Source organism: Podarcis bocagei (assembly GCF_964188305.1).
Source record: "Podarcis bocagei genome assembly, chromosome: 9".
NCBI lineage: Eukaryota > Metazoa > Chordata > Lepidosauria > Squamata > Lacertidae > Podarcis > Podarcis bocagei.
This window is the reverse complement of record NC_138134.1, coordinates 20983430-20996444: the sequence shown is the minus strand read 5'-3', so window position 1 is coordinate 20996444 and position 13015 is coordinate 20983430. Positions and strand designations below refer to the sequence as shown.

The 13015-nt window shown below is 39.5% G+C and overlaps 2 protein-coding genes across 6 annotated transcripts in view; one reads left to right on the top strand and one right to left on the bottom strand.

Annotated features, from left to right (window-relative positions):
* Positions 1-10991, top strand: part of SHISA3 (shisa family member 3) — a gene marked incomplete at its 5' end in the record, with an annotated part of 67249 nt that extends 56258 nt beyond the window's left edge. The window contains one exon of the transcript XR_014011740.1: positions 10973-10991. The remainder of the gene's footprint in view (positions 1-10972) is intronic.
* Positions 1-13015, bottom strand: part of ATP8A1 (ATPase phospholipid transporting 8A1) — an 84561-nt gene that overhangs the window by 42905 nt on the left and 28641 nt on the right. For 2 of the 5 annotated variants that reach the window (XM_081208730.1, XM_081208732.1), the window contains exons 7-12: positions 9661-9734; positions 7588-7657; positions 4562-4689; positions 2714-2825; positions 1776-1941; positions 1189-1316 (exon numbers count right to left, since the gene is read on the bottom strand). In XM_081208730.1, coding sequence (XP_081064856.1) covers positions 1189-1316; positions 1776-1941; positions 2714-2825; positions 4562-4689; positions 7588-7657; positions 9661-9734 — 678 coding nt within the window. Of the gene's footprint in view, positions 1-1188; positions 1317-1775; positions 1942-2713; positions 2826-4561; positions 4690-7587; positions 7658-9660; positions 9735-12229; positions 12304-13015 lie in introns of all 5 variants that reach the window. The other 3 variants (XM_081208733.1, XM_081208734.1, XM_081208731.1) reach the window with 2 other exon arrangements.

Genomic DNA, 13015 nt, shown 5'->3' with positions numbered 1-13015 from the left:
ATGTAAGGTTCTGCACTTAGGCAGGAAGAACCAGATGCACAAATATAGGGTGGGGGTCCCTGATTTGCCAGTAGCACATGTGAAAAGGACATGTGGTAGACCACAAGCTTAACATGGAACTGGCTATGTTAAGCCCAGAGAAGAGGAGAATGAGAGGAGATATGATAACCACCTTCAAATATCTTAAGGAGGAGGGAGCATGCTTGTTTTCTCCTGCCCTGGAGGGTAGGACTCGAACCAACGGCTTCAAGTTGCAAGAAAAGAGTCCCTGAGTGTCAAAGCTAGCTCTCTGGATCCCTTGTTAATTTCCCCCCTTCAAGTGACATACTGTCTTGCTCAATTAGAAACTGCTTTGAACCTCCATTCTGTTTAGAAAGGCAAATCCAAACACCCTTGGGCATGTGAAAGTAGCTGCATGTTTATTTGGATCTAAGTCTTATTGTAGATGCAGTATACTGCATAGTGTTATTCACTTATCAGCTGTGCTCAGCATGTACAAGTCTCCTGCCCATCTCCCACACTGCATATAGCAAATGAAGGAGGAAGTGGAACTGCCCCTGCTGGCCCCGCCCCTGAAACCATCTGCTCATGACATTATCATGTTCCCAGGTAGGCCACCAAACCTTGTGGGTTTAGTTGAATGATGGCATATAGCTCTTACCAACATACCACTCAATGAACTAATGTTGGGGCCAGGGGCGAGTTAAGGGCAGGAGGAGGGCACAGTTTTCCTTCCACACGTTCAGTATATGTGTGGAGGAGTTATCTGAATGCCATTACTATTGCCCTTATTTCTGAAGTTTCTATGGGCAAAATAAAATCTCACAGGTGCGCTCCCTTTGCACAAAATGCATAATCTGGCCTCAGATTCCATATTAGTATGGTGTATCAGGTGGTACTAGAACTATGCCAGTTCCTGTAGGCTGCAACCTCAGAAAACTGATTCACAATGCTGGGTTGAAAGGGATTTCAACAATCCATAGAATTTAAAGCCTATGAAATTATATATGAAAAGGTGCATGATGTTGCAAACTTTAAATTTTATAAAAAAACATTTAATCTTGTAATTAAGTTTGCATTACTTTAATAAAGCCTCCCTTTCATAGCAAAGGGAAGACATATATAACATTTATTATTGAAAGCACTTATCAAAGCTCTGCAAATAGCACAAAAATTGCTTGTATTTACCCAGTTTATGAAATATGCTTGAATAAATTTAACCACTTCTAGTGTAACTAACAGGCTAATTGGAATGAGATTGTTGAAAAGAATGATAAAGGTCAGGAAATTCAGTCCAAAATTATTAGCGCCACCATCTGTTTAAAAAGAAAGAAAGAAAGATAATAAGAATATGTTTATAGTTTAGGAAATTAACAGCAGTAATGCCAAAAGTTCATTTCTTAGGTGGCATTTTGAAAGTTTAAGGTTTAAAAGAAAAAAAACGACAAACCAAGTTCAACCTGTGGTATCTATAGTCCCAACAAAATCATCCCTGTTATATTCTCTGGGAGGAAATCAGCTCAGGAGTAAAGGGGAAGAGACAAACTGCCTCAGGCACCCACCTGGCTGCCAAGCAATAGTCCCTAAGGTTAGTGTGACAAACAAGGTTGCACCTGGAAGTATTCTCTGAGTCTTCCCTCCAACAGCAAGTATATTTTATATACACATTTTGATGTAAAAACCCTTATTCTATACGAACAAAACTGTACCTTAACAATATAACACATTTATCTTATTTTATGAACACAAGCTAATTTAACTATCACTGTACTCACAGTTTAAATTGATATACCAGTCCCGCTCCTCATGTTTTTTATTCCATATAGCTGAACCAATGGAACAAACCAAAGACATTGCAATGAGAATGCAGAACAGAAACAGAATTTGAATATTTGTAATTCTTTCAACATTGGATAGTTTAAGAGGAGGGCTTGTTGAGTTCTGTGGATGGAATAAAAAGAGTTCATAAATAAGAGAAGACGTATGCATGTGACTTCCCCCCACTAGATAGTATTGGAAATCAAAGACAATCATATGTGTTGCCCATCCCATAAGTGTGATTACCAGTTTTTACACCATGAAACAACATTTTGCCTAGGCCCTATACAGTACTTTCTAATGAAGGCATAGAAGAACAGAAAAGCATTTTTTTGCTATGACACACATGAAGTACATTTAACCATTAATTTATAACTAGCAAATAAAGAACTCCTTTCACATGTTTTAATTAATGCAATTACCGTATTTTTCCGTCTATGAGATGCCCCCATGTATAAGATGCCCCCTATTTTTGGGGACTCCAATTTAAGAAAATGGGGGGAGGAGATCTATCCGTGTATAAGACGCACCCAAATTTTGGACATTATTTTTAAAGGAAAAAAACCTAGTCTTATACACAGAAAAATACGGTGTATTTGCCAAATAGGATTGGTGACCAACACTATAAAGTCTACAACATTAGCTTGTAGCACAGTTCTACATATACAACTCCTGTGATTTGTGATGGATTGGTCTTTAGTTTACTGAGCTTCAACAGCACTGCACTGTAGGCAGTAATTACATTTTAGGTATAACCCTATGCTACAGGACCATGCTCCTTGCTACTTGTGTTTAGCTTTCTCATAAATGTACAGTTTGAAATTGGTACAGGTAGTACCCATGAATTAGAATATCCAAACCAAAAATAAATATTATTCATAATTATAAGACAAACCTGCATGAGTTTGGTATCGTGCCCTGTATAGACAACTATACCATGAACCCATTGTGTATTTCTTAGCTGAGCTCCACGCAGAAGAATTTGATCAGGACCCAGTGGAACAGTGCTAAAAAGAATAAAATAAACATTGACTTAGGTTGAGTTTTAAGTAAAATACCCACTTGGGGAAATACCAACTAATGTCTATTTTATTTCAATTTCTGACATTATCAACCTGAGACATCACAATATAGTAATGGAAAAATGAGGAGTTAGAAAGAAATTATATGTTCCCTCTCTATAGGTTTGAAAAAGCATTCTACGCTGGAGAACGCTTAGATGAAAAGTGTAAAAAGAAAAAGACAATACACTTCAAGGAATCCACATCTAAGTAACATGCAATTTTATACTGGGTTTACTTCTATTATTGGATCATCTTGATTTGAACAATCTATATTTAATGGGGTGGGGAAGTGTGGGCTGCTAGTTGGATGAAGAGAACATTATGCGGATGACACACACACACACACACACACACACACACACACGGCACAAGCAGCTTCATAGCCACACTAAACTCTTAGGAGCACAAAGTTGCAGTCTAACTTCCACTGCAAGGTAAAACCATCTTCCAGTTCTCCAAAAAACCTACACAACGCAAACTTCTCCAAGCAGAGATCTGCTGCACTGCTGGAAGATGCTAAGTAAATAACTCTAATCAACATAAGGCAGCCTGCTAGCCAAGAAAAAGATCACAAGGAAAGGCATTGAGTACTCTACGGGTACTAGCTTGGACCATTTTATCCAACAACCTCTCTTGCGGCAACTTTCACATCCTAGTTTTTCTAAATGGTTTAGAGGTTTTATTATGATCAAGCAGCATATAAATGCTGTGAAATAGAAAAGAGCTGATAAGGTAAAAGAAGATGCTCTTCACAGGTGAGACAAGGAAAAGAAGCTGGAAAAGGCATACAGTGTCTCAGAATGTGTCTCAGACTCTCCTAGAATCACTTATTATTATTTTTAAAAAGTATGAAACAAAGCACTGAGTTCTGCAGAAAACATCCGTCTCTGTCTCAGGTAGGAAGATAATCTGCAAGGCTGGTGGGTAGCTTATAGCCAGCAGGAAGTAACGTTTTCAGCCCTGCTTTCCCAGCCCTGAAGTTGGAGCCTAAATGATTTAAGAGAGATCCTTTGGCTAAAGTTTATAAAGGGGAACCAGAATATTTATTTTACTTCAAAGGGTTTGCAATTCACCTGCATATGGTAAGCAGCTTGTTCTCCATGAAAGCGCAAAGCCTTGTGAAGACTCATACCTCTTCTATGTATTCATAAGGTATATATAACTTAACACTTGATGTTTGCTTATTATCTGTACAAAATTCACTAATAATAGTAATAATAATAATAATTTATTATTTATACCCCCGCCCATCTGGCTGAGTTTCCCCAGCCACTCTGGGCGGCTCCCAATCGAGTGTTAAAAACAATACAGTATTAAATATTAAAAACTTCCCTAAACAGGGCTGCCTTCAGATGTCTTTTAGAAATAGGATAGCTGCTTATTTCCTTGACATCTGAATAGAGGGCGTTCCACAGGGCGGGTGCCACTACCGAGAAGGCCCTCTGCCTGGTTCCCTGTAACCTCACTTCTCGCAATGAGGGAACTGCCAGAAGGCCCTCGGCGCTGGATCTCAGTGGCTGGTCTGAATGATGGGGGTGGTATATCATTTATATTCTTATATCATTTATATTCTTATATCATTTATATTCTCATATCATTTATACATTTATACTTATATCATTTATATCCTCTACAGGTTTTTAATGGCATGATGAAAAGATACTTAGATGGTTACATACCCATGCTCATCTAATCTGATATTTCCCACAAAGTCATAAAGATGTCTGTTAGGACTTTCACATTCAATTCTTCCTGAAAGTCTCATCAAGCTGTCAATGTCCTTGAAATCCGATGTCAATGGCAAACCCTGAATCAACAAATTTTTATGGAACACTATAACCAAATCAATACAGGAAACATTCAACACAGCAATATTTGCTTTCTCAGTCTGGGACAACTTCCTATATCAACACAGAACAACCTTACTGCCCCACTCACTTATTTTAGTAGCATGACTAGAGAATGCATGAAGAGCTATATTTGCTGTTATAGCTAACCAAGAAAAACAATGGCTTGTCTTTGTTCCTCCAAACCGGGATTACAAATCAGATTCAAAATACTGTTTGCAAACCAGAGTTTACAATCTCTGATACAACAAGAACCTATGCTTTGCTGCAAACAAAGAAAGGAAGTTACTGTGGATGCACAGAGTTCATTCCTATAGTATTAATCCACCATTTGCCAGAACAGATGGCTTCCAATCTTATTTTTATTGTTGAAGTGCTCTTGAAATATTAAAATTTAAGTTGCCAGCTATAAAAGTTGTGGCTAAATTGTGCCCAAATAATTTGAACATTGTTACCTTGAACATTTCTTACAGTTTTCAGTAATTTGGCTCAAATGAAACTGTTTTTGGTTTAACAGCGAGTTCTTTAGAGAGCATACAGAGTTAAATTCTATTAATACAATGTATTAATGTATTCAGTAATATGATATGTTACTGAACCAGAGTTGCTCACACCACTATGTTTTCCTACTTGCATTCTGAAAAAAGCTGTCACAAGTGCCTATCTAAATATTCACAAATGGGACTATTTAGATACAAGCCTGAGACAATAAGATTCCTTGGGTGAACACCAAAACATTCCTAAATTAAACAGTGACAGTAACTATGGTAGCTTTCTGGCAACCTTTCTTCATGCTTTTTGAAAAACATGTCATCAGCATCAGGTTCCCCAGAAATGCTAACCTCAATCTGGAGATGTAACAAGTTACTTATTTCTCAGAGTACAGTGGTACCTCGGGTTACATATGCTTCAGGTTACATACACTTCAGGCTACAGACTCCGCTAACCCAGAAATAATGCTTCAGGTTAAGAACTTTGCTTCAGGATGAGAACAGAAATCGTGCTCTGGCGGCGCGACAGCAGCAGGAGGCCCCATTAGCTAAAGTGGTGCTTCAGGTTAAGAACAGTTTCAGGTTAAGTATGGACCTCGGAACGAATTAAGTACTTAACCCGAGGTACCACTGTATGTGTGTATGCGTGTGTGCCCTGGAGTTACAATTGCTGGTTTGTGTGACTGTTACTCCTTCTCACACTGATTACCGTATTTTTCGTCCCACAGGACGCTCCGTCCCATAGGACGCACCTAGGTTTTTGGGGGGGAAATAAAGGAATTTTTTCCCCCTTTATTTCCCCCCCAAAACCAGGTCGGGGAAACCGAACCAGGTCGAGGAACAGCGGGATGGCGGCGCTGCGCCTCCCTACTGTCCCCCGAGCTTGTGGGGCTGGCCAATGTCTGCCCGGCGCGAGGGGTGCTCTGCTTCAGGGCGCCCCTTGCTCCAGGCTGCTACCTGCAGCGTGAGGAGCCCTACAGGGAACTCCTGCAGGCCTCCCCACGCTGCAGATGTCTGCCCGGCGCGAGGGGCGCTCTGCTTCAGGGCGCCCCTCACACCGGGTGGCAGGCTGCTATCCACAGGGTGGGGAGCCCTGTGGGGAACTCCCGCAGGGCTCCCACGCTGTGGATGTCTTCCCGGCGCGAGGGGCGCTCTGCTTCAGGGCGCCCCTTGCACCGGGCGGCAGGCTGCTATCCGCAGCGTGGGGAGCCCTGCAGGGAACTCCCGCAGGGCTGCCTAGGCTGCGGATATGTTCCCGAAGTGCCGGGCGCTCTGCTTTCAGCGTGCCCGGCGCTCCGGGAAGCAAGCTGCTATCCGCAGCCTAGATAGCCCTGCGGGAACTCCCGCAGGGCTGCCTAGGCTGCGGATGTGTTCCCGAAGTGCCGGGCGCTCTGCTTTCAGCGTGCCCGGCGCTCCGGGAAGCAAGCTGCTATCCGCAGCCTAGACAGCCCTGCGGGAACTCCCGCAGGGCTGCCTAGGCTGCGGATGTGTTCCCGAAGCGCCAGGCGCTCTGCTTTCAGCGCGCCCGGCGCTCCGGGAAGCAGGCTGCTATCTGCAGCCTAGACAGCCCTGCAGGAACTCCCGCAGGGCTGCCTAGGCTACGGATGTCTTCCTGAAGCCTGGAGAGCGAGAGGGGTCAGTGCGCACTGACCCCTCCCGCTCTCCAAGCTTCAGCGAAAGCCTGCATTCGCCCCATAGGACGCACCCAGATTTCCCCTTCATTTTTGGAGGGGAAAAAGTGTGTTCTATAGGGCGAAAATTACGGTACTAACAGTGAGTGACACAAATATTGCCGTAAAAAGACTTCTGTTTGCAGGTGTGCTGCTCACCTGCAAAAGCACCAGGGCAGCTGGGAAGAGCTCACACCCCAAAGCTTCCAAAGACGCAAACTTTATATTGAAACCCAACTTCTGCTTAACACACATTTATGTGTTAACCTTTCATTACTAAAATATGAGCAAGTTACAACCCAACTTGCAAAGGAGTGGCATGGTTTAAAATATGGGATTGAAAGTAACAAACCCTTTACCACACTATCAACAACTGGTGGATAAACTATAAGCGCCTTATAGCTGGGGGTACATGTGCTGTTCCACAATACAATTTTCCCAGTCCCAGTTTTTGTGGCGTAGATAATTGGAGGGTGCCACTGAAATCTGCCCCCCTATTTTGCTCAAATGGAGACAACAAGAACCCTTGATACCCAATCATTTGGCATTATGCAGTCCAGAAGAATTGTATGCACACCTCTGGTCCTGAATGGCAGTTTGTTCATATATCTTATCTCCCATTCACTATCCATTAGTGACAACAGAAGCAACACTTTATGGCAACCTAAACATTTTTAATTGATAGGCAGCAACTTACCTGTCGTATTTTTAGATTGGTTTCGCCATCTAAATTTGATGTTTCAATGTAGCACATAGCTTGTGGTTCACTTAGAGGGGGGGAAAGATTCATTTTTGTGAGTTGGTCACTTTAAAAGTTAGATCCATTCTTTAGTATGTTATTTTCAAAAATAAATTATATTTATAATCAGCCATTCACATTTGTAGAACATGATTATCCAAATATGACCTTTGATGCTAATCCATATAGTAAGCCACACAAAGTTGATCAGTTGATCATACTGCCTTATACTTTAAGTAGAGAAAATATTCCAGATCTTAAGAGATTCTCAGAAAAATATTAAGCAAAGAATGCTAGCCAAATAAACATATTTGACAACATGCTAACACTACAATCTGCAGAATCACATACCACAAAACAATAAAGCACTCTGCAGAGATAGCCAAACTTTTGCACTTTGAATTTATGCAACATGAAGTACATATGGAAAAGAACTGACAGGAGCAGAACCATTATTCCAGATGCACTGCCTATTCTATGCTTTCAATGTATGCTGAAGACCTTTCAGTTCCCCAAAGCATTTCCTGACTATAGGGTGTATATTGCTGGTAACTGTGGAAATTGTATTTTATTTTGTTTCCAATTTACTATTATATTTACTATTATTGTCTAAATTTACTATATAGCACACCACTTTGTAATTCCTAAATGTTAAGCGGTTTAGAAGTCTTTTAAAATCAACCAGTTAATAAAGAAATATTCTGATTAATCTGATTCTGAAAGACTTAAGCTTCAAACGGCTTGGGGCCCAATTACTTGAATGAACCTATACTAGCCTGGCCATATCTTAAGCTGCTCCAATGGGGCTCTTCTCTATGCCTCATCATTAAAGGAAGTGAATTATATGGTGACACCGAAGAGGGTCTTTTGTGGAATATCCTCTTTAGCAGTGTGATTGGTGCCAACCTTTAGTTGAATTACAAAATGTTTCCACGCCACATTTCTCAATTTGATATTGAGCTATCTTCTGACCTTCTTTTCTTTAAGTGTAAATGACTGAATACTGATTAGAATTTAGACTATTTCACTAATTAGTTGATACATATTTACATTCAGTCGTACTTCATGTATTTTTATAAATACAAAGTAAGGCTGTAATCCTAATCACAGAGTAAGTCCCATGGATGTCAGTGGGATTACTTCTGAGTTAACATGCATAACATGGGGCTGAATATTTTGTATGGACTTTGAAAATAAACAAGGCAGCACAAACATTAAAAAGAAAGGACACATGCTCCACTAGAGACATCAGATTGGATTTTGATTAGTGAAATCAAAATAAGATGCAATCACAGCACAAAGACTGAAGTATATCTGAAGTATACCAAGTATCGTGCAATATTTCTACAAAGAAAAATATGACTATTTGCTAACTGCATGCAGTACAAAAATGTGCAACATTTACGTTTGTATTGAGGGTCCACTATAAAAGCTCAAGTACAATAATTGCTAATTTTTGAGTGTTATATAAAGTTACTGAAAGCAGGTTCTTTAGAATACAAATATGGACATTAGTTAAAACTTTAAATAGAATGTATTTAATAATGTAAAGATTTAACTAATTTCAATACAGGCAGCTGCACATCTACGCCAGCCTGCTGCACATTGAACCATTTCAAAGAAACAGTTTCTTTTATAATATAGCATTATTAAGTATGGTGTAATTACATACGTAACAGGAAGGCAAGAAAAGCAAATTCTGGATGTTCAAATATGCTTGCATTTGTGTTTGTTACTGCAATCCTATGCATGTTAACTCAGAAGTATGTCCCATTTATTTAAATGGGTATATACCACAGTAAACATGGAAAGGATTGCAGTCTTAATAGTCTTTAAGAACTCAAGGTGAAATAGTCCTATTACTTAAGCCCAGGTAAACCTCTCTTGCTCTCCTATTTTATACGAATGCTGCATTATTTCTAGAATTCAATTTCTGTACACAATTAATATGTAAATGGTTGATGGCAGAAACACTGCTTTGGCCTAAGAGGACCCACATACACATTTGTTCTGAAACTGGTTCATTCTAACCTTGAAGACAGACTGATGAGATCAGCTGGGAGGTGTTCCCCATTGGTCACTTTCACTATTTCCCCTACTGCAACCTACATGTCCCAATTTAAAATTTTAAAAATGATTATAACACAACAAGTAAAGGGCAGGAAATCAAACGGACAAAAGACAAAAAGAGACAAAAAGTTGGAAATTACTATACAAAGTATGTTAATAAATGCTCGATGGCTTTTTTTTCAAAATCTATTTTAATAGGAGCCAGGAAAATATGGTAATGATATAGACATATCAGAATTAAAATATTATTTAATAAATACATATATTTAGGTACAAACTCTTAAGGGAAAAACAACAACCCTTAGAATAGTTAAAATGTAAGCATCTGGTTATTTAAGATATGCAGTGGCAAAGTCATGATACTGTAGCAATTAGAATTATATTGAGTTATGGGGAAAGGCTATGGATGCTTCTGGAGTCACTTCTGGAGGATTCCTTCCTAGATAAAGAATTCCAGTACAGTGGATCCATTAACAGCACTTAACCATTACTACTGCAATCCATGTTTCTCCAAGGTTCCCAGAAAAGTATTCCCATATTTTCTCAAGAAATTAAAATGAACACTAAATGTAAAAATAACAACTCCCGCTTGATGTCTCCTAAGAATTGATTTTATTTTGAAATTAACACCTTATTTTAGCAATGGAATAGGACATGAGGTGAATAATAATAATAAGAAGAAGAAGAAGAAGAAGAAGAATGTTGTCAAAATTCTGGACATCGGCTTTTTAAAACTGAGCAGGATTCATGTTCAATTAAAGCAAACATGCTTCCAGTTTAGAATGGTCCCTGAAGTAGTTATTTCCCCTCCAGCTTTTTTCTTTAAAAATATCCATTCTGCTGGACTGTGAATGGAAGGGTAAAGGAACAAAACAAAACATAAAGCAATTCTTCTATTGCATGAGATGTGGGATGTGTACCAGAAGAACCTCTTCTCTATTTATTGGGCTAGTTGGCAAGGCCAATCAATAAAAGCTATCTCCTAACACCAGCATCAAATAGAACAATGGTGGAACAATGACTGTCCACTTACTAAAGGATAGTAAATCCAAAATTGGTTGTCTGGTAGGCACAGTCCGGCACCAGAATTGATTAAAAAATAATAATTAAAAACAACAATAAACTGAAACCAGATTAAAACACATGACAGCTTCTATATGTCTGGATAGGCTTGGCTAAACAAAAGTGTTTTTAGCGTATAATACAGTGAAGCTAAGGGACGTGGGTGGCACTGTGGGTTAAACCACAGAGCCCAGGACTTGCCGATCAGAAGGTTGGCGGTTCGAATCCCCGGGACAAGGTGAGCTCCCGTTGCTCTCTCCCTGCTCCTGCCAACCTAACAGTTCGAAAGCACGTCAAAGTGTAAGTAGATAAATAGATACCGCTTCGGCAGGAAGGTAAACGGCGTTTCTGTGTGCTGCTCTGATTCACCACAAGTGGCTTAGTCATGCTGGCCACATGACCCGGAAGCTGTATGCTGGCTCCCTCGGCCAATAAAGCGAGATGAGCGCTGCAACCTCAGAGTCGGCCATGACTGGACCTAATGGTCAGGGGGTCCCTTTATCTTTACCTTTTACAGTGAAGCTGCCTGCCTGATGCCAGTAGCCAGGGAGTTACAAAGTAAGGGTGGCTGTCTGAGTCTAGACTTTTCTCTTCACTTTCCCTCATTCTAGAATTACTGGGAGAGGAAAAAATCCAGCAAGTGGACGTTCTCACTTCCATCCTGCCAGTGAGAACACAGCAGGGCTCTGGATGAGGCCTTTGATTCCTTTGCCCCACACCTTAGAACTGCAGCCCCAAAACCCTGAGACTTGTATTGAAAAGAGAACGCCCATTAAGACAGTAAGCCGAGCAAATATGGTAATATATATATTGGCCTTACAAGCCAATTCATACTGCAAAGTATAAATAATAGATGCTTCATTTTAACAAAAACAACAACAAAAAACCAAGTAAACATTATGACAAATTGTTCACTTAACATCTTCAAAAATCTTCTTTTAAGGTTATTAAAAGTTCATATAATGATATGGTCTAATAGATTTTGAAAAAAGTGCATCCTCTAAATATTTGGTCTGGACTTGTAAATAAAGTTGTGCAAGGAAATAAAGATAAACAACCTCCATGATTAAATCTTTCAAATATTAAATGTAATATTTGGCATGCTGATGTTATGAAGAAACTGGATGTTTTTTCATGTGTGAAAACAGTCGCCTCAGAATACCCCCAATGGCATGCTTTCTAGTCTTCTAAATAACTTTAAGTATTAAAATACTTTTTGTGTAAATAGCATCAGACAGATTGGAAGCCTCTGTCCTATAAGGCCTTTATCCAGTCATAGTAAGTTAATTTTGTTTAGCTTGTAAATTAATAATTTCAGTAATGCAGTATTTCAGTACTTTGAGCCAAACTGGGAATAGAGGTAAAAGGTGCTTCTGTTTATTCTTTATTTCCTTGAAGCATTTATAAAGTCAATGCAAGGGTAGAGAAACCAGCCTCTACACCAGAAGCGTTGATGGGTATTCTCTACCTTGATGAGAGTAGTACAGTATCAGCAGGTATATATTCTGTGCCTTTAATTAAAACTATATCTCCAACATCTACCTGAAAGAAAACTAGGATTTGGTTAATAATCTGAGACTAACAAACAGCTCTTAATCTTTTTCCTATATTTAAATATGTGTTGCCTAATAAAACTGGTAAACTACTTAAACTGGAACTTGCAAAGGTGTTCCAAAAATACTAGAGTTCCACTGCAATAAATTGGAAGTGAAATCTCATCTGTCTATATTCTTTCTCTACTTAACAGATTGGTTTTCCTCTGCATGGCACAGGGAGGAGCAAAATGATTACACCTTTGGTCTGTTTAGACTAGTATTGTCTACTTCAACTAGCATTTGTTCTACAAAGCCTCAAACAGATATTATTTCCCAGCAGTAATACTTCGGATCATTTTAATGATAGGATTGAATCTGAGACCTTCTGTATGCAAACCATGTGATCTACAATCACTGAGCTATGGGCTCTTCCAAGCAAAATTACTGTATTGGAGTCCCAGCAGGATAATCATGATAATGGTTAGAAAGATCTTTCCTGGCTTCAGTCAAAGCATATAATGGAGAAAGCCCAGCTGAAACTTCTGAAGGAGAGATCAATCACTCTTGTGATTATGTAAACTTGATTAAATCATATTTAGTGAAATTAAAAAATACGTAACCCTTTTTAATTTTATTCCAGCATTCCATTTCTTAGTCTTCCCTAAATATATCTTGCGGTCAGGTTACATGACTCATTTAATGGACAACAGAATTGGCTT